Source organism: Plecotus auritus, assembly GCF_963455305.1.
Source record: "Plecotus auritus genome assembly, chromosome: 9".
In the NCBI taxonomy this organism is placed as follows: domain Eukaryota; kingdom Metazoa; phylum Chordata; class Mammalia; order Chiroptera; family Vespertilionidae; genus Plecotus; species Plecotus auritus.
In genome coordinates, this window is record NC_137783.1 from 76,862,881 (window position 1) to 76,885,217 (window position 22,337).

Consider the following 22,337-nt stretch of genomic DNA (forward strand, 5'->3'; position numbering starts at 1 on the left):
TAGGGGAAATGGTTTTAGTTTTTGCCCATTGAGTATGATGTTAGCTGTGGGTTTATCATATATAGCTTTTATGATGTTGAGGTATGATCCTTCTATTCCCACCTTGTTGAGAGTTTTTATCAAGAAAGGGTGTTGGATTTTGTCAAATGCTTTTTCTGCATCAATTGATATGACTATGTGATTTTTATCTCTCAATTTGTTTATGTGATGTATCACATTTATTGATTTGCGGATATTGAACCATCCTTGCATTCCTGGGATAAATCCTACTTGGTCATGGTGTATGATCTTTCTGATGTACTGCTGGATCCTATTTGCTAGAATTTTATTGAGGATTTTGGCATCTACATTCATGAGGGATATTGGCCTGTAATTCTCCTTCATTGTGTTGTCTTTATCTGGTTTTTGTATTAGGGTGATGCTGGCTTCATAGAAGGAGCTGGGAAGTGTTCCTTCCTCTTGAATTTTTTGGAATAGTCTGAGGAGGATAGGTTTTAGTTCTTCCTTGAATGTTTGGTAGAACTCTCCTGTGAAGCCGTCTGGCCCCGGGCTTTTGTTTGCCGGAAGCTCTTTGATGACTGCTTCAATTTCTTCCATAGTTACTGGCATGTTGAGCTGTTTAGATTCTTCCTGATTGAGTTTTGGAAGGTTATATTTTTCTAGGAATATGTCCATTTCCTCCAGGTTGTCCAGTTTGTTGGAATAGAGTTGTTCGTAGTATTTTTTAACAATCCTTTGTATTTCGGCGGGATCTGTTGTTATTTCACCTCTTTCATTTCTGATCTTGTTTATTTGGGTCCTCTCCCTTTGCTTCTTGGTGAGCCTGGCTAGAGGTTCATCAATCTTGTTTATCCTTTCAAAGAACCAGCTCTTGGTTTTGTTGATCTTTTGTATTGTTTCTTTGGTCTCTATGTCGTTTATCTGTGCTCTGATCTTTATTATTTCCTTCCTTCTGCTTACACTGGGCTTTTCTTGTTGCTCTTTTTCTAACTCTTTGAGTTGTTGGGTTAGGTAATTTATTACCCCTGTTTCTTGTTTTTTGCAGTAGGCTTGTAGAGCTATGAACTTCCCTCTCAAGACTGCTTTCGCTGTGTCCCATAGATTTTGGATTGTAGTGTTTTCATTGTCATTTGTTGTCATGATGTTTTTTATTTCTTCTTTGATCTCTCTGGTAACCCAGTCATGGTTTAATAGCATGCTGTTTAGTCTCCATGTGTTTGATTTCTTTGGGTTGTTTTTATTGTAGTTGATTTCCAGTTTTATGCCACTGTGGTCTGAGAAGATGCTTGATATGATTTCTATCTTCTTGAATTTGAAGAGACTTTGCCTATGTCCCAACATATGGTCTATCTTTGAAAATGACCCATGTGCGCTTGAGAAGAATGTATATTCTGTGGCTTTGGGGTGAAATGTTCTGAAAATGTCAATTAATTCCATCTGGTCTAGTGAGTCATTTAGGATTGATGTTTCTTTGCTGATGTTTTGTTTAGAGGATTTGTCCAATGGTGATAGTGGGGTATTAAAGTCTCCTACTATGATTGTATTGCTGTCAATGTCTCCCTTAATATCCTCCAGGAGTTTTTTTATGTATTTGGGTGCTCCTGTATTGGGTGCATATATGTTTACCAGAGTTATTTCTTCTTGTTGGATTGCTCCCTTTAGTATTATGAAATGGCCTTCCTTATCTCTTGTTATGTCCTTCAGTTTGAGATCTAATTTGTCAGAAATAAGTATTGCTACCCCAGCTTTTTTTTCAGTTCCATTTGCCTGGAAAACCTTTTTCCATCCCTTCACCCTCAGTCTGTGTGCGTCTTTTTTTCTGAGGTGGGTTTCTTGTAGACAGCAGATATATGGGTGGTGTTTTCTTATCCAATCCGTTACCCTATGTCTTTTGATTGGGGCATTTAATCCATTTACATTTAAAGTTATTATTGATAGGTACTTATTTGTCGCCATTCCTATTCTTTACCCCTGTGTTACTTCTTCGCTTCCTGTTTCTTTCTTTCTTTTTTTTTTTTTTTTTTACAGTAGACCCTTTAGCATTTCTTGCATTGCTGGTTTGGTGGTAATAAATTCCCTTAGTCCTTTTTTGTCTGTGAAGCTCCTGATTTCACCTTCAATTTTGATTGACAGCCTTGCTGGGTACAGTATTCTTGGATTCAGCCCCTTCCTTTGCATGACTTTGTATATTTCATTCCATTCCCTTCTGGCCTGATGAGTTTCTGTTGAGAAATCAGTTGCTAGTCTGATGGGGGTTCCTTTGTATGTAACTTTCTGTCTCTCTCTTGCTGCTTTTAAGATTCTTACTTTGTCGTTGGTGTTTGCCAATTTAATTATAATGTGCCTTGGCGTCGGTCTTTTGGGGTTCATTTTGCTTGGGACTCTGTGAGCTTCTTGGATTTGTGTGGGTTTTTTCTTCCCTATATCTGGGAAATTTTCTGTCATTATTTCTTCAAAGAGGTTTTCTATTCCTTGCTCAGCTTCCTTTCCTTCTGGAACCCCTATTATGCGGATGTTGTTTTGTTTCGTGTTGTCCCAAAGTTCCCTTAGACTCTCCTCCTGCCTTTTAATTTTTTTTTCTAGAAGTTGCTTTTCTTGGGTATTTTTTTCCATCTTGTCTTCTAGCTCACTGATGCGGTCCTCTGCTTCTTCTAGTCTACTCTTGATGCTTTCTATTGAGTTCTTTACAGCAGCGATGTCATTTTTCATTTCTTCTTGGTTCTTCTTCATTTCCTCTTGGTTCTTGCTCATATTGTCGAATTTGTCTTCCATTCTTTTCAGCCACCTTATGACCATTTCTCTGAATTCTTTTTCTGGAAGGTTGCTTGCCTCCATTTCGTTTACTTCCTTTTCTGGTGATGCCTGCTTTTCTTTCATATGCGGGCTGCTTCTTTGTCTCCCCATGGTCTCTCTTCTCTGGTTATGTAGTTCTCTCTCTCCTGGGTTGATTTAAAGGCACAAAATACAGCACTACCAGGTACAACTCACAAGGCACTGAACAGGAATGTATTCACGATATTAATAACCTCCAATAAAGGTGACCACCAGAGAAAGGCAAATTAGGTGATAGGAGAGAAAGAAGAAGAGGAAAAAAGAAAGAAAGAAAGAAAAAAAGAAAAAAGGAGTGTGAAAATGAAATTGGGAAAAGGGAAAGTAAAGAGAAAAAAAAAGTAAGAGAGACAAGAAAGTGACTAAGAGAGAAAGGGGAACAGACTATATATATTGGGGATAAAACTCCAATAGAACAATCACTAATCCCAGCAAATGCCAGCAACAAGTGCCTGGGGATTAATACAAACTACAACACCAACTAATATGGATTGAGGCAAGGGAAAGCTGAAGCACAAAACAAACAAAAAAATAAACAAAAGAAGAATAAGCAAAACAATCTCACAAAAACAGCATAAAAATTGGATATAATCTACATTCAAGCAAACAACAACAAAAGGACAGAGAGAAGGGCAAGTTTATGGATAGCTCAGACAGCGAAGGGAGAGGTGTATGTGGACTTGGAGCAGGGGATTAGAAATTAGATATGTAAGTAGGGTGAAATTTTAACAAGGGGTAAACAGAAAGAATAGGTAAAATCTAAAGCAGTAAAAGGGTAAGACAAACAGGACACTGAAAAGGGGGAGGTTAGGAAGAGAGTGATGGCCTAAAGGTAGAGTTGAGATAGAGTAAAACGATGCTAAAGGAAAGATAAAAAATAGAATGTAGAACCCTAATCCCAAAATAAAATGAAGAGAAAATAAAATGACACTTAAAAAAAAAAAAAAAAAAAAAAAAAAAAAAAAAAAGATAAAATTGCAGTAGTAATAATACAGATTGAAAATAAAAATGTAATCATTAAAAAGGTAAAATCAAGTGATGAAAAAAGAAAAAAAAGTTTCTTGATTAAAAGATGCAAAAAATGAAAATAAAAAAAAATAAAAAAATAAAAGGTAAAAATAAAATGTGAAGTAGTGAAGGTCATTCACTTCCTCTGTTTTTCTGTTTGGCACGCCTGTTTCTCAGTCCAGACAGTATTGCAGTTCCCTGCAATCCACTGCTCTTCGGTGTTGTAAGCCAGTCCTGATTTTAAGCAGGCGGTGTGTCTTAATTTCTCGTATTCCTTTATTTTTGATTACGCAAGAGTCAATTTGTGATTCAGCCCCTGGGTGGCAGTGTTTCTGGATTGACTTCCGGGTCTATCTATGGCCTCTCTAGGCAGTGTTAGAGCCTTCTTTCCCTGTAGCACTCGCCACCGGCCTGTGGGCGTGGTCTGCCTCAGAGCTGACTCTCTGATGGTCACTCCCCGCTCCGATCCCCAGGTTCCAGAAAAACAACTTTCCCCTGCAGTCTCCCAGGGTGTCCCCAACTGGGTGATCCTATGTATTGGGCTTAGTAATCAGAAGCAAGGATTTGAAGAGGAAAAAGCCCAAGTGTGCGAACTCCAGGACTGCGAGTAAACCCAGGCACAAAGGGAGCGCACGGGCTGCGCGTAAGTCTGGACAGCCTGAAATTCTTAGGGTGTCCCTGCACTTCAGATCAAAATGGGTTGCTTTTTAGAGTGCCCTTCTCTTAGCAGCTCTGAGGACCCCTTTCCACAATCACAGATCACGCCAGCCCCTACAGCCACGGATTTTTCTAGGCACAGACTTCCCTGGTCCTCCAGCTCCCGCAAAACGCGCGTTCCTCTCTCCCGCCGGGACCAGAGACCTCACCTTATCCCAGGCGAAATCTGACCTTTCCGTGGTGGAGTGTAGAGCTCCTCTGAACCCGTGTGCTTGCGCCAGTTGGGGAGCGTTGTTCTGGGGCTCGCAGCTGTTCCTGGGGTGCCGCAGTTGTGGATTCTCAGGCTTCAGATAAGCTCCACTTTCCGGATCAAGATGGCGCAGACTCCGCGTCCAAGCCCGCAGCTCCGGGAGGGGACCCAGCCGCAGTTGGTGCTGCCAGGTCAGGGGAACCCCGTTCAGCAGTCCCCCACCTCCTTCTGGAATTCAGCTGTCTCCCAACCAGCCAACAAACACTCCTTGTGCGTCCCTCAGCTGTTCTTTCTTTCTGCTCCGGGACAAGGCTCGGGACACGTCTGTCTATTCCGCCGCCATTATTCCCTCAAAATGACACTTTTTTTAAAAAAAGGTAAAATAGTAGTAGTAATAATACTGATTGAAAATAAAAATGTAATAATTATAAAGGTAAAATCAAGTTAGGAAAAAAGAAAAAAACTTAGTTTCTTAAGTAAAAGATGAAAAAGAAAAAAAAATAATAAAAAAATAATAAAAATAAAACGTGCAGTAGTGAAGGTCATTCACTTCCTCTATTGTTCTGTTTGGCATGCCTGTTTCCCATTCAGGATTGTATTGCAGTTCCCTGCATTCCACTGCTCCTCAGTGTTGTAAGCCAGTCCTGTTTTTTAAGCAGGCGGTGTGTCTTACTTTCTTGTATTCCTTAATTTGTGATTACACAAGAGTCAATTTGTGATTCATCCCCTGGGTGGCAGTGTTTCTGGGTTGACTTCCAGGTCTATGGGTCCTCTGTAGCCTCTGCTTTAGATCCTGCTTTCCCTGTGGCACTCAATACCAGTTTGTGGGAGTGGGCTGCCCCAGAGCTGGTTCTCTGGCGGTCACTCCCCTCTCTGATCCCCAGGTTCCAGAAAAACAACTTTCCCCTGCAGTCTCCTAGGGTGTCCCCAACTGGGTGATCCTATGTATTGGGCTCAGTAATCAGAAACAAGGATTCAAAGAGGAGAAAGTGCGAGTGTGCGAACTCCGGATCTGCGTGTAAGCCTGCACAATCCCTTTTTCCCCCTTGTGTCCAAACAGCTGGCACACTCCCAAAATTTTTAGGCTGTTATTCTGTGTCATATCAAAATGGGTTGCTTTTTAGGGATCCCCTCTGTTAGCAGCTCTGAGGACCCCCTTCCCCATTCACTAATCACACCAGCCCCAACAGCCACGGATTTTTCTCAGTGCAGACTTCCCCTGGTCCTCCAGTTCCCGCAGTGTGCGCATTTCTCTGGGACCAGAGACCTCACCTTATCCCTGGAGAAATCTGACCTTTCTGTGGTGGGATGTAGAGCTCCTCTGAATTCTTGTGTTTGCGCCAATTGGGTACTGATGCTCTGGGGTTCGCAGCTGTTTGGTGGGTGCCGCAGTTTTAGATTTTCAGGTTTCCAATTACACCCACTTTCCCCTTCAAGATGGCGCAGTCTCCGCGTCAGAGCCGGTGGCTCCGGGAGGGAACCCGGCAGCAGTGGGGACTGCCCGGTCAGGGGACCTCCGTGCAGCAGTCCCCCACCTTTTCCTGGAGTATAGCTGTCCCTTAACTCTCCAATAGACACTCCCTATGCGACCTTCAGCTGTTCTTTCTATCTGCTTGGGACAAGGCTTGGGACACGTCTGTCTATTCCACCGCCATTTTTCCACACCTCATTTATTATTAAAGGATGTGATAAATGCTAAACAGTGATATGTTTGGATATTATGTGAAAGAGAAAAGAGTCCTTTATTTAGCATACCGCTAGTAAGAAAAGGTTCATGGGAATAGCAGTTGACAAAGGAATATCTTGAAAGATAAACACTAATTTTGGGGAAAGATAGGGAGCAGAGGAAAACTGTAGAGTTATAGTCCAGAAAGAGGGAATATTTCATTATATTTATGGGACACAAAGAAGTTCATTGAGGCTAGAACACACGGTCCTGTGGAGGAGTGTTGAAAAAGAACCCAGAGAGCCAGATACATGGATTTATCATGAACTGTCTTGAATGGTTTGCTTAGGAATTTGAATTTTATCAAATGAAGGCAGTAGATGTAGATTTGTGAGAAATATTGAAGTGGTAAGGTTTGTGTATTTTTGGAAACAGATTGAATAGGGGTAGATTATTTAATACAAAAATAGAAGAAGCATTGTATATGGAAATTGTATTTTTGATTTAGTGTAAAGCAACTAAAATTCAAAAGAAATGTAATTGTCTGCTGTAGGTGAAGTTCCTGGGCTCTATACCCTTGAAGAGTTAGAGCCCTTGCTGTTGCCTCTTAAAGATCAGGCTTCACAGGATGGATTTTTTGGACCAACCTTCAATTACTTCACATATAGTAAGTGACATCTAATTTAGTAATCAATTCAAATTTTGGTTCATGTGAAATAAATATCGTTTAATCTACTTTATTTTCTATAGATTACAAAGGTATCTTAAATTTTGGGTCCAGTTAGTAATTTATACTTTTTTTTGTGGAGCTTTTATTATTATTATTATTATTATTATTATTATTTTTAATATATTTTATTGATATTTCACAGAGAGGAAGGGAGAGGGATAGAGAGTTAGAAACATCGATGAGAGAGAGACATCGATCAGCTGCCTCCTGCACACCTCCTATTGGGGATGTGCCTGCAACCAAGGTACATGCCCTTGACCGGAATTGGACCCGGGACCTTTCAGTCCGTAGATCCACTGAGCCAAACCGGTTTTGGCTTTTGTGGAGCTTTTAGAAAATAACAATTAATATAGCTTAAAGGCTAACAGATAATAAAAAATATGTTAGCAAAATTTTAGCAAAAGGAAAGAATGAAAGTTTGGTAATGTATGTTGCTGCCTTTATTTTCATGTGGTAAAATTAGTGCTTGTACTTCCTATTTTAGAGAATTAATGAACTATTTAGTTTGTGCCAGACTCTATATATTTTTTTAAACTTAATAACCTGTTATTATTATAAGAAATAGTTTTATGTGTACTATAGATATCTAAAATTAATATGTAAAAATAAAGGCAATAATACCACTCAGACATTACTATTATATTTACCTTCTTTATTTTTCTAAAAGAACCTTTAATATTGATGAAATAGGGAAAGTTGTTCAAGAGCTACCCTTCTTTCGCTCTCCTTCAAGTTTATAAGGCAGTTCTATAACACCTTTAAGAAGCAGATCATCCCAGTGCTATTTTAAACTGTTGTAGCACATAGAAAATTTAGGAAAGTTTCCAAATATATTTTTTGAAGGGAAAATAACATGGATATTGAAACAGGGGAAATATATATTTTAAAATAAAACCAGATATCAATTTTGCTTGTGAATATTGAAATAAGAATCTTTGAAAGAAAAATTATAAAATAGAATCCAATATCTCATTTGATAAATAACATACAAAACAGCAATATAGTATCTTCTTCATTAATATCCTTCTGGATATTTTTTATTAGTATACACACACACACACACACACACACACACACACACACATTCAAGTATTTTCTTAACCAAAATAAAAATCATACTCTAATGCTGTTTCATAGCTTGTGCTTTTTAAATAAATAGCTCCTACTATTCCATTTCAGAAATGTTAATTTCATAAAACCAGACCATATGCTGGTTTCCCCAATTATTGCTGTCATATTCCATAATTATAATTTTCTTATGTATTTTTTAGGAATTCAACAAAACTTGCATATTGTCTTGATAATGGATTCTGCAAATTTAAACTTCACAATAAACTGTGAGAGTAATCCAGCATTGCATAAGAAATGCCAGGTGTTGTGGATGGAAGGTTGGTCAGATAGCAGCATGAAGAAAGTAAGTTTCACATTTAAATATGGATATAAAAAAATATAAGCCTATTTTTTTTTTAAGTTACTGATTTTCATGACTTTCCTTTGGTTTCCTTAATTGTGGCACTGAACATCTCTTGTATGTCTGAAGATAACACTATTTTCTTCATATGATAGTTCAGTTGAGTCTAGAATTTTAGGTTGAAGATTATATTCTTAAAGACCACACAGATGTCTATTGGACTTGAAAAATTTTACTGGCCTATCATAGACTAACTTATAATAAAAACATCATAGTAATGATATTTTTAAATAAAATATTTAATTTTTTGAAAAAATCTATCATTGCTATGCTATTTGCTAAATATGAGATGTCAGACATCCAAGATGCAAGGTTAATAAGGCTGGGTACTTTAACATTAAGAAGTTGAACTGAAGAGGAGGAACCCTCCAAGGGAACCGAGAAGGGGCTGTTAGAGAATATGAGGAAAACCAGGAGAGTGTGAAGACAATCGAAGCCTGGAAGCCAAGTGAAGATAACATTTCAAAGGAGTAAGGAAGGATTAACTGTGACTCATGAAAGTAGATGAGGCCTGAAAATTGGGTTTAACAACATGGAGGTCATTGATGATTTTGATAAAGCAGTTTTAATTAGTAGTAGAAAAAGCCATATTAGAATACATTTCAGAAAGAATGAGAAGAGAGGATTAGAGACACTGAATATGGTTATTTCTTTTGAGCAATTTTGTTGTATAAGAGAGAAATGGATCAGTAATTGGAGGAAGTTGTTTTTTTTAATTTTTTTTCTGTTTTAAGATGGGACAAATTATATAGCCTGTTTATATGCAAAAATTATGTTACAGGAAAGACAGGGAAAATTTGCTAGAGCAGTATCATTGGTAGTGGACAGCATATGAGTATAGGGCACAGATGAAAAGATTAAGGATTGCTCTTTGCTTGGAGAATGAAAATGTCATCCATAATAACAAGAAAGAAAGCAGAGCACAAGGGCAAAGGTCCAAGGGTAGGTGCAATGTGGGAAAGTTTTTGACACTCTTCTGATTGTTTTTATTTTCTCAGTGAAATAGGAAGAACGATTATTAGTTGAGAGAAAAGTTGAAGGAACAGATTCTGGAGTCTTGATGTTATGTTAGAGGATATATAAAACTAGAGGCCCGGTGCATGAAATTCATGCATGGGTGGTCTGGGGGGTTGTCCCTCAGCCCTGCCTGCACCCTTTCCAATCTGGGACTCCTTGAGGGATGTCTGACTGGCCGTTTAGGCCCAATCCTGGTGGGGCAGTCGGACATCCCTCTCACAATCTAGGACTGCTGGCTCCCAACCGCTCGCCTGCCTGCCTGCCTGATTGCCCCTAACCACTTCTGCTTGCCAGCCTAATCACCCCCTAACCACTCTCCTGCCGGCCTGATCGACACCTAACTGCTCCCCTACCGGCCTGATTGTCCCTAACTGCCCTCCCCTGCTGGCCCGATTGCCCCTAAATGCTCTCCCCTGCAGGCCTGGTCACCCCTAACTGCTCTCCCCTGCCGGCCTGGTTGCCCCCAACTGCCCTCCCCTGCTTGCCTGATCACCCACAACTGCCCTCCCCTGCTGGCCATCTTTGACCACATGGGGGCGGCCATCTTATGTGTTGGAGTGATGGTCAATTTGCATATTACCTCTTTATTATATAGGAAAGCAGTTCAGAAGAGTAAAAAAGTGAAAGGTTTAGGACAGTGGTCGGCAAACTCATTAGTCAACAGAGCCAAATATCAACAGTACAATGATTGAAATTTCTTTTGAGAGCCAAATCTTTTTAACTTAAACTTCTTCTAACGCCACTTCTTCAAAATAGACTCGCCCAGGCCATGGTATTTTGTGGAAGAGCCACACTCAAGGGGCCAAAGAGCCACGTGTGGCTCTCGAGCCGTAGTTTGCTGACCACGGGTTTAGGATAATATGTAGATAGCACTAAGGGTTCACTTGAGGTTAGTGATCATGTAGATCAATTGCGGCCAATCAGCATTATTGTGTGTTTTTCTCTAGTCACATGAGCACTCATAAATGCAGACCTCCAAAAAGGGGTGACTGTCATTTAACCAGGATTTAGGCTTTGCTACTATGTATGATAAACCAAGTGAAGGCCAAGTGATTTGAGAAATTATAATAGGAAGATAGTGAATGACAGTATAAAGATGGTCAAATTAATGGATTGTAGGAGTCTATGGGGTCTAAGAATTATTGATATTGTGAAGGGAATGAGCTGGGAAGATAGGAGTGTAGTGGTGGAAGAGTGGGACATTTGAAAGAGAAGTTATGGAATGATTTTTTTTTTAAAGTATATTTTATTGATTTTTTACAGAGAGGAAAGAAGAGTTATAGAGAGTTAGAAACATCGATGAGAGAGAAACATCAATTCAGCTGCCTCTTGCACACTCCCCACTGGGGATGTGCCCGCAACCAAGGTATATGCCCTTGACTGGAATCGAACCTGGGACCCTTGAGTCTGCAGGCCGATGCTCTATCCACTGAGCCAAACCGGTTAGGGCTGGAATGATTTTGATTATTGTTAATGACAAGGTCTTGATGTGACCATTTGGGGTGCAAGTGAGGGGCTGAGAACAAGGTAGTGGATAAGAAAACAGCAGTTCAAGGAATTAAGGGGTGAGGGTGTTAATAGGAGATAGTAGGGTTAATAACCCATTTAATTTTTAGAAAGTGCTATTGTTATCTCCAGTAGGGAAAGTGGAGGCAAAAGGGAATATAGGAGGATCTGGACAGAAAAACTTTGCTAATGTAGGATACTGTTTATGAATAGACCATTTTTTCCCTTTGGCTTTATTGAGATACTAGAGGCCCAGTGCACGAAATTCGTGCATGGGTAGGGTCCCTAGCGGCTGCCGGCTGCCAGCCGTGGCCTCCCTTCCCTCAGCTGCCTGCTGCCGCCAGCCAGGACCTCCCTTTGGATGCATCTTGGCCTGGTGCCACCTGCTTACCTGCTCCACCATCCCGTTGTGGTCCCGCTCTCGTTGGGGCCCATTGGGGCCGGCAGCAGCTCCACTGCTTCCTTCTGCCAGCACCACATTGCTGACCCCAGCCATGTTCCATGCTGCCCCCTGGTGGTCAGCACACATCTAACTCCTGGTTGGTCGAAATCCAGGTTGAGGGGACAATTTGCATATTAGCCTTTTATTATATAGGATAATTGACAAAAACTGTATGTATTTAAGATGTACAACATAATGCTTTGATATATGTACATGTTGTGAAATGTTTGCCACAAACTAATTAACATAAAGAATAGAATTATTTAAAGAAAGCGAGTTTCAAAGAAACATTTCTATTTGTTTAGAAGTGTAAATTTAAAATATTCTCACAGAGATTTAAGCGTTTTGTCAGAATTAGTGAAGCTATTTGAGTAAATCATTCTCTGGCTTGAGAGTCATGGCCCTTTTAAGCCCTCCATTAGTTCAGGAATCTTTTGGCTTACATTTTATTCAACCCAAAAAATTCAGAAAATGATTTTTGACCTAGTTACCCGAATTACTTGTGCTTTCTCATGGTATTAACATTAACAGCTAGGTAAAGAAGTTGAAGCTTTTTGGCTTAATTTTAAAATTTCATAGTTCTATTGCTTTATTTTTTTCCAGGAAACTAAGAGTTTTTATATACTATTTTAAAATAGTAATTTTATGAGATTACCATATTTTATGTAATAATAATGATCTATTTATGAGGTATTATTTTCTTATTTGTGATAGTGACAAAAACCTAGTTATAGCTAGGCAATAGATAGTTTTTAGCATTATCACTTATTAAATTGTTTCCATATACTTTTAGTTATTTCTTATCCAAGAAAGCAAAAGAACCCTTAGGATCACTTTATGCCATGAAGGCATTTTGTTATTTTTATGCTACATATTTTAATTATTATGTAATTTTAAATGGCATTTGTGATTACTTTCTAATTTAATCTAAATTGTGATTTTCTTCATTTCAGTCTAATTGTCTTTTAAGTGAGATATTGGAGCTTTTCTTAAGTGTAATTTTTCAATCAATTAATGGTTGATATGTGTGAAAAATTGTCTAGGAAATAATGTCTTCCAAAGATGTATGTATTTTGATTTTTTTTTCTTTTCATCTAGAAAAAATCCTAGAAGAAAAGTGCAATTGATACTGTTTGTGTGTGCATGTGTGTATGTGTATATGTGTATGTGTGTGCATCTATGTTAAAGGTTTTTAACCTCAGATAATTGCATTTAATAAAATTTTTTCATACTGAATTGAGGTTTACAGAAATTCTCTTTGTTTTTTAGATACCTGAAATGTTATTCAATGAAACAGGTAGTGAAGAAAAATGTGGTGAAAAAAAAAGAAAAGAAGAAAAGAAAAAATATTCAGGTACTTTTAATTAAATTTATTTTAAATCATTTATATTTGTTAAACTAGAGGCCTGGTGCATGAAATTCATGCACTGGAGGGTGGGGATCCCTCAGCCCAGCCTGCTCCCTCTCATAGTCCAGGAGCACTCAGGGGATGTCCTACAGACAGCTTAGGCCCGCTCCCCACAGGGAGTGGACCTAAGCCGCAGTCTGGATGCAGAGGCTTGGAGCCGGTGCTTCGCGCTTGCGTGTGTGTGAGTGTCCGCCCCCAGCCGCCCCGAGGAGGCTTGAAGCAGGCGCCCCGTGTGTGTGTGTGTGTGTGTGTGTGTGTGTGTGTGTCCGCCTGGGTCCTGCCCCCAGCCACGCTGCGGAGGCTCGGAGCAGGCACCCCTCTGTGTTTATCTCTCAGGCTCCAGGCTGCGCCTGTGTGTTGTTCTTCCAGGCTCGGGGCCACGCCTGGCCCCTCCTCCTGAGCTGGTCATGACTGTTTCGGAGTCCCGACCTCATTTGCATATTACTTCTTTTTATATATATATATATATATATATATATATACATATATATATATGTATATATATACACACACACACACACACACACACACACACACACACACACATATAGCCATCTAATGTTACAGATCCGTTAAAGATTCACGATGATTATGATTTTGAATGATACTAAGCTAACAAGGTTATATCTCTTTTGATCAAACCTAAACTTTTAAGCCCTGTTTGTTTTTAAATAAATATTTATGTCATTTCATGTAGGACCTAACAGAATATCTATTGTTTGAATTTAAGAAATTAATCTTATATAATAAAGAGGTAATATGCAAATTGACCCTCACGCCTTCACACAAGATGGCTGCCCCCATGTTGTCAAAGATGACCGTCCACATATGGTCAAAGATGGCTGCCACAAGATGGCTGGCAGAAGAGGGCAGTTAGGGCGACCAGGCTGGCAGGGGAAGGCAGTTGGGGTGGGGGGGACCAGGCCTGCAGGGGAGGGCAGTTAGGGTGACCAGGCCTGCAGGGGAGGGCAGTTGCGGTTGACCAGGCTGGCAGGGGAGGGCAGTTAGGGGTGATCGGGCCAGCAGAGGAGGGCAGTTAGGGGTGACCAGGCTGGCAGGGGACGGAAGTTGGGGGCAACCGGCCTGACAGGGGAGCAGTTAAGCATCAATCATGCTGGCAGGGGAGTAGTTAGGGGGTGATCAGGCTGGCAGGCAGGTGAGTGGTCAGGAGCCAGCAGTCCTTGATTGTGAGAGGGATGTCCGACTGCCAGTTTAGGCCCAATCCCACTGGCAGTCGGACATCCCCCGAGGGTTCCCCGATTGGAGAGGGTCCAGGCTGGCCTGAGGGACACCCCCCACCCAGTGCACGAATTTCGTGCACCGGGCCTCTAGTATTTATATATTTGACTCCAGTGATCTGAACACCTTCTTATTGCTTATGGTCTTGGCTAGAAGCCTAAACTTTTTTTTTATATATAAATCTTTATTTTTGAAAGTATTGCATATGTCCCTTTCTTTTCCCCTGTTGCCCCTTCCAAACCTCTCCTCTGCAAACCTTCACCAACCTTTTGTCTGTGTCTATGGGTTATGCATATATGCATATGAGTTCATTGGTTGATCTTTCCCACTCCTCCATCCACCCCTGCATTCCCTCTGAGGTTTGACAATCTGTTTGATATTTCTACATATCTGGGTCTATTTTTGTCCATTAGTTTATGTTGTTCATTAGAATCCACACGTGAGTGAGATCATGAGATATTTATCTTTCTCTGACTGGCTTATTTTTCTTGGTATAATGCTCTCCAGTTCCACCCATGCTGTTGCAAATGGTGAGTTCTTTCTTTTTTATAGCAGCGTAGTATTCCATTGTTTAGATGTATTACAGCTTTTTAATCCATTCATCTGCTGATGGGCACGTAGATTGTTTCCAAATCTTAGCTATTATAAATTGCGCTGCTATGAACATAGGGGTGCATATATCCTTTCTGATGTGTGTTTCTGAATTCTTGGGATATATTCCTAGAAGTGGAATCACTAGGTCAAATGGTAGTTCCACTTTTAATTTTTTGAGGAAACTCCAAACTGTTTTCCACAGAGGCTGCACCAGTCTATATTCCCACCAGCAGTGTATGAGGTTTCCCTTTTCTCCACATCCTTGTCAACACTTGTCCTTTGTTGATTTGTTGATGATAGCCATTCTAACTGCTGTGAGGTGGTATCTCATAATCGTTTTGATTTGCATCTCTGGGATGATTAGTGACTTTGAGCATTTTTTTCAGATGCCTTTTGGCCTTCCGCATGTCCCTTTTGGAGAAGTGTCTATTAAGGTCCTTTCCCCATTTTTAAATTGGATTGTTGATCTTCCTTTTTGTTGTATGAGTTCCATGTAAATTTTGGAGGTTAACCCCTTATTGGATGTCACATTTGCAAATATGTTCTCCCTTGCAATGGGCTCTCTTGTTATTTTGTTGATGGTTTCTTTTGCTGTGCAGAAGCTTTTTATTTTGATGTTGTCCCATTTGCTTATTTTCTCCTTACATTCTATTGTCCTAGGTGGTGTATCCATAAAGGTATTACTACGAGAGATGTCTGAGATTTTGCTGCCAATGGTTTCTTCTAGGATTTTTAGGGTTTCACATCTTATATTTAAGTCTTTAATCCATTTTGAGTTTATTTTTGTGTATGGTGTAAGTTGGTGGTCTAATTTCATTTTTTTTGCATGCATCTGTCCAATTTTCCCAACACCATTTATTAAGGAGACTGTCTTGATTCCATTGTATGCTCTTGTCTCCTTTGTCAAATATTAATTGGGCATAATGGCTTGGGTAGATTTCTGAGTTCTCTATTCTGTTCCATTGGTCTATATGTCTGTTCTTGTGCCAGTACCAGGCAGCTTTGAGTACAGTGGCTCTTTAGTATAACTTGGTAGTATGATCCTTCCAACTTTGTTCTTCTTTCTCAAGATTGCTACAGCTATTTGGGCTTTTTTTGGATCCATATAAATTTTTGGAGAGTTTATTCTAGGTCAGTGAAATAAACTGTTGGTATTTTGATAGGGATTACATTGACTCTATAGCTTGCTTTTAGTAGTATGGACACTTTAATGATGTTGATTCTACCAATTCATGAACATGATATATTCTTTTACTTGCATATGTCTTCCTCTATCTCTTTTCCAATGCCATGTAGTTTTCTGAGTATAGATCTTTTACCTCCTTGGTTAAGTTTATTACTAGGTATCTAAATTTTTTTGTTGCAGTGGTAATTGGGGCTGTTTGTTTGCTTTCCCTTTTGGGGAGTTCATTATTGGTGTATAAAAATGACATGGATTTCTGTGTATTAATTTTATATTCTGCTACATTGCTGAATTCATTAATTAAATCTAGTAGTTTTTGATGGAGTCTTTAGGGTTTTCTATGTACAGTATAATGTCATCTGCGAATAGTGACAGTTTTACTTCCTTTCCAATTTGGATGCTGTTTATTTCTTCTTGTGTGATCGCTACAGCTAGCACTTCCAGTACTATGTTGAACAGGAGGGTGAAAGTGGGCATCCCTATCTTGTTCCTGTTCTTATAGAAAATGGTTTTAGCTTTTGTCCATTGAATCTGATGTTGGCTGTAGGTTTGTCATATAAGGCTTTTATTATATTGAGGTATGATCCCTCTATTCCCACTTTGTTAAGAGTTTATTAAAAACGGGTGTTGGATTTTGTCCAATGCTTTTTCTGCATTTATTGATATGATCATGTGTTTTTTTGTCTTTCAGTTTGCTATGTAATGTATCACATTTATTGATTTATGGATATTGTACCAGCCTTGTATCCCTGGAATAAATCCCACTTGGTCATGGTGTATGATCTTTCTAATGTATTTTTGGATCTGATTTGCTAGTATTTTGTTGAGGATTTTAGCATTTATGTTCATCAGGAATATTTGCCTGTAATTCTCTTTCTTTGCAGTGTCTTTGCCTGGTTTTGGGATTAGGGTAATGCTGGCCTCATAGAAAGAGCTTGGAAGTGTTCCTTCTTTCTGAATTTTTTAGAATAGTTTGAGGAGGATAGGTGTTGGTTCTTCTTTGAATGTTTCGTAAAATTCCCCTGTGAAGCCATGTGGACCAAGGCTTTTGTTTGCTGGAAGTTTTTATTACTGCTTCGATTTCATCTGTAGTTATCTGTCTATTTAGGTTTTCTGATTCTTGCTGATTGAGTTTTGGAAGATTGCATTTTTCTAGGAATATGTCCATTTGGTCAGGGTTGTCCAGTGTATTGGAGTAGAGTTGCTCATAGAATTTTTTTGTGATCCTTTATATCTCTGTGGGGTCAGTTGTTACTTCACCTTTTTCATTTCTCATTTTGTTTATTTGGGTCCTCTCCCTTTTCTGGTGAGTCTGGCTAGAGGTTCATGAATCTTGTTTATCCTTTCAAAGATCCAGCTCTTGGTTTTATTGATGTTTTGTATTTTTTTTTTTAATTTTTGTCTGGAAGATCTACCAGTGAAGTCAGCAGGATATTTAAGTCCCCTACTATGACTGTATTGTTGTCGATCTCTCCCTTAAAATCATGTAGAAGTTTTTGTATATATTTAGGTTCTCTTATATTGGATGCATATATGTTTACCAGGGTTATATCCTCTTGTTGGATTGATCCCTTTAGTGTTATGTAGTAACCTTTCTTGTCTCTTGTGATGGCCTTCATTTTGAAGTCTATTTTGTCATATATGAGTATTGCTACTTCAGCTTTCTTTTCCATTTGCATGGAAAATTTTTTCCATCCCTTCACTCTCATCCTCTGTGTGTCTTTTGTTCTGAGGTGGGTTTCTTGTAGACAGCATATATTTGATTCATGTTTTTGTTTCCATTCAGCTACCTTTTTTTTTTATTTTATTTTATAAATATATTTTATTGATATTTTACAGAGAGGAAGGGAGAGGGATAGAGAGCTAGAAACATCGATGAGAGAGAAACTTCGATCAGCTGCCTCCTGCCCACCCCCCACTGGGGATGTGCCCGCAACCAAGGTACATGCCCTTGACCGGAATCGAACCTGGGACCCTTCAGTCCGCAGGCCGACGCTCTATCCACTGAGCCAAACCGGTTTCGGCCATTTAGCTACCTTTTGTATCCATTCAGTGCCTTTTGATTGGAGCATTTAATCCATGTACACTTAGGGTTATTATTGATAGGTACTTATTTATTGCCATTTTGGTTCTATATGCCTAGGTGTCTTTCTGTTTTTTCTTTTCATTACAGCAGTCCCTTTAGCATTTCTTGAAATCCTGGCTTGGTGGTGATGTACTCCTTTATCTCCTTTTTCGTCTGGGAAGCTCTTTATTTGACCGTCCATTTTGAATGATGGCCTTGCTGGATATAGTAATCTTGGTCTCAGGTCCTTGCTTTCCATTACCTTGAGTACTTCATGCCATTCCCTTCTGGCATTTAGAGTTTCTGATGAGACATTAGGTGTCAGCCTTCTGGGAACTCCTTTATAAGTAACAGTTTGCTTTTCTATTGCTGCCTTTAAGATTCTCTCTTTGTCTTTAATTTTTGGCATTTTAATTATGATGTTGCTGGGTGTCGGCCTGTTTGGGTTCTTCTTGTTTGGGGTTCTCTGTGCCTCCTGAACTTACGTGACCTTTTCCTTTACCAGGTTAGGGAAATTTTCTGCCATTATTTCTTCAAATACGTTCTCTATCCCATTCTCCCTTTCTGCCCCTTTTAGCACACTTGTTATTCTAATATTGTTAGATTTCACATTGTCCCACAGCTCTCTAAGCTGTCCTCCTGTTTTTAATTGCTTTTTCTTTTTGGTTCTCTGATTGAGTGATTGTTTCAATCCTATCTTGTAATTCACTGATTCGGTCCTCATCTTCCCCTAATCTGCTATGTATTCCTTCCAATATGTTCTTTATTTGTGTTATGGCATTTCTCATGCTGTTGAGCAACTTTACCATCATTACTCTGAACTCTGTTTCAAATAAGTTTCTTATCTCTGCTTCATTTATCTCTTCTTCTGGAGAATTCTCTTGTTCTTTCATTTGGGGGTTGTTTCTTTGTTCTCCTTTTGGCTGGCTGTCTGGGTTTGTGACTATGTATCAAATGCTATTTCTGGCTAATTAGATTAGGCAAAGACTCAAAGCCTCCAGAGACAGCCTCTGCCTACAGACTGACAGGATTCTGATTTGAATGGCCCCCAGGCAATTGTCCTCAGGTGCGGAGAGAGTTTTTTCAACAGGTTAGAGCAGTTGCTTCTGATTGGAGGCTAATTGTTATTTTTAGTCTCTTAAGTGGCCTCAGGGCAAGGTGTTTTCCAATAGGGTGGGTCAACTGTCTCCCCAACTCCCCCCTCCCTCCCCCCCCCCCCCAGGCAGAGCAAATGTCTGTGTGGGAAAGATGTTCTCTGTTGCATGAGGTGATGACTCAGTATAGGAATATAGTGATCTCTGCCTTCTGAGCTCTAACCCCTGAGTCCCCAGTCATGATGTCTGCTCACACAGCTCCAGTCTACCCTGCCCACCCTCAGCCTAAGCACAAGGTGGGAATTTTGTGCGTTCTAAGAGGATGCCTGAATTTTCAGCCATCGCTCCCTGGCAGGCAGCAACCCCACTGCCTTTCACAGCCAGATGTTATGTGGGTACCCTTCTCAATTTTAGTGCTCTCTGCTGGGGGGCCCAGCTTGGTGATTAGATCCCAGAGCTCTCAATAGCATCCTCCACAGTTGCAATATGTCTCCAGAACTTCAGCTGCTGTCTGTGGGTGCCCGGCCAACCCTTTCACGCTTCCACCCCTCCTACCAGTCTCTATGAGGTCTCTTGGGTATCAGGGTTCTCTCCTGCAAGTCTTCAATTGTATTTTAGTTGTAATTCCAGTCTATTCCTGGGAGCATGTCCATGCAGCATCCACTTACTCTGCTGCCTATTTTCTCTAATTCTTAATGGATCATGCATATATTAAGTAATTTTTGTTTTCTATCTCTTTCTAGTTGATCCTGATTTTTTAAAATCATTTTTATTAATCCATGAATCTTGTAAAGCATATGGTGCTACACCAAGCCGATATATGACCTTCTTACATGTATATTCTGCCATTAGTAGCAGCAAGAAAAAGGAATTATTAAAAAGGCAAAGTCATTTACAGGTATAATATTGGTAATCTTGAATTATCTATACAGAACAACAATCCTTGTTTTCTTTGGTATATATTTAATATAAATAAACATTTTACTATATTAAATGTCTTGTTTGTATTACCCACTAAATTGTAGTAATGTTTTTATATATTTTTTTGATTCAATAATTATTCCTCTTCTTAACTGTATGGTATTTTTGTGGTATTATAGTTTATGGTGCTGTCATTAAAAGTCCTTATCACATGAAAGCATTTAAAAAAATTCTGAGATACCTATTATTGATTAAAACATAATATCCAAGATTATGCTTTATAATAAACATTCAAGTTATATTTTATAAAAAACATTCTAGCCATGTCACTTAGTGCTTTTGGAATATTTTCCTCTTTTTATTGTTCTAGTTTTAGAGCTTAAACAAAATGTGTTATTAAATGCCAGCTTCAGAAGTTGTCAGAGAGCATTTCCTTTTCAAAGTTTTAGTTTCTCTTTGTTAGTGTAATAAACTAGAATTTATCTTAATTTATAGTATTTTTATCCATTTTTCTAATGATTCATTTTTATTTATTTTAAGCCACTAACTGTACATGCGTTGGGAGGGTTAATTTCCTGATTTAGTTCTCTAGGCTTCTGTGAATAAATCACGTAAGCTTGTTGAGTTGCAGCTTAATTGGGTTAGTGGTTGTTGTGTGTGTGTGTATTTGATAAAGGACATATTTAAAGAACCAGTACAATGCCTGTCCTCTATATTGGGGGCTCAATAAATATTGATTACATTCCTTTATTGCCATTACTATCTCCCTAAATTTTCTGACAAATACCCAAGTCATAGAAAAGGGAATATTTTTTCATGTCTGTTCCTTGGATTGTTCATGGGCAGTGGGGTACTATAATTGCCAGGCCAGAGTTAAATGATCACCCAAAGAATTGGCAAGGATTTTGAAGAATAACCCACCAGAAACACATGTGAGGCAGTGTCTTATAAAAAATATAGGTACTGGACAGACAAATCCAAATGTCCAGTATACAAAGAATGGCCCATGAATTCTTTTACCACCATCTATGAGACTGAAAAATGGGAAAGATTTTCTGAATATTTTTTTGCGTTCTATTTTCTCTTTCATCTACTACAGTAGATAAAAAATCCCATGCTTAAGCTATCAAATATGTGTTGATCTGTTTAGCTTTATTGTGATGCTTTAAAAATCTGTTTTTTAAGCCCCTTTGGAGTCTTTCACTACATCTTAATGGTTATACAATTGAATAAATCAGTATAATTTGCAATAAAAATAAAACCCTAAGTTTACTTGCAAATGTTTTTTATGCACACATTGGCATTTTTGCTTAATATTATAGGTTGTGTGTGTACGAAATTTCTTTTAAAAATATTGCCAATCAATATTTTATTAATATAGGCTGGTGTATCTAAACTAAATGAAGCTAAAGCTCTTGTGGATGAACTGAACAGAAAAGCTGGAGAACAAAGTGTGTTACTTAAAACTAAGCAAGATGAAGCAGATGCTGCCCTTCAGGAGATCACAGTATCAATGCAGGTGATGTTCAGAGAGCAGAGGGATACAAGCAATAGGGAGCCCATTCATACTTGATTGTTCATCAGTATGAGAAATAACATTTTTACTTAAGTGATTTAAAAACACTGCTTGTCTATGCTGAGTCTGACTGATAGTATTGTGTGCTTGAGCTTTTGTGGAAGAACATGGTATTTTCACATTGTTTTAAATCTTAACTATTTTCTCCTCAATTCATCATATAATTTATCTAAAACTCATAAATGTAAAAATATAAACATTTTAAATTTATATAGATTTGTCTATAAGTGATTTTATTTGTTTACCCTCTGCTACTTAAGTTGATAATGTATTTTTTTTTTTACAAAACTGTTTCTCTCCTCTCTCTCTCTCTCTCTCTCTCTCTCTCTCTCTCTCTTCTCTCTTTCTCTCTTTCTCTTTCTCTCTCATCAATGAACATATCCTCAGGTGAGTATTTAAAAAAAAGCTATCTTCGTTAGGCTTCATGAGTTTTCCCTGTCTGTATATTCTCAATATTTACAAAATAAGTCTTTATTCATACTATTTATATTTTCATGCTCTTTTAATATTTTAATTGTATTCCCTTTTGTCATTGCCTTTCTTTTGTTAAACCCTTTCAAATATTTGTTATTTTTTCCTTTTTTTTTTTCTCATTCCTTTACAACCATCCACACAAATATTTCTTTTTTGTCCAGGTATTCTTTTATGTCTTCATATCCTCTCATGATGCTCTCATACATT

General features: G+C 38.8%; 1 protein-coding gene across 2 annotated transcripts in view; it reads left to right on the forward strand.

Moving 5' to 3' along the window:
- Positions 1-22,337, forward strand: part of DYNC2H1 (dynein cytoplasmic 2 heavy chain 1) — a 378,097-nt gene that overhangs the window by 133,731 nt on the left and 222,029 nt on the right. For both annotated transcript variants that reach the window (XM_080641013.1, XM_080641014.1), the window contains exons 51-55: positions 6,964-7,077; positions 8,412-8,554; positions 12,846-12,930; positions 19,903-20,057; positions 21,462-21,599. In XM_080641013.1, the coding sequence (XP_080497139.1) occupies positions 6,964-7,077; positions 8,412-8,554; positions 12,846-12,930; positions 19,903-20,057; positions 21,462-21,599 (635 nt within the window). The remainder of the gene's footprint in view (positions 1-6,963; positions 7,078-8,411; positions 8,555-12,845; positions 12,931-19,902; positions 20,058-21,461; positions 21,600-22,337) is intronic.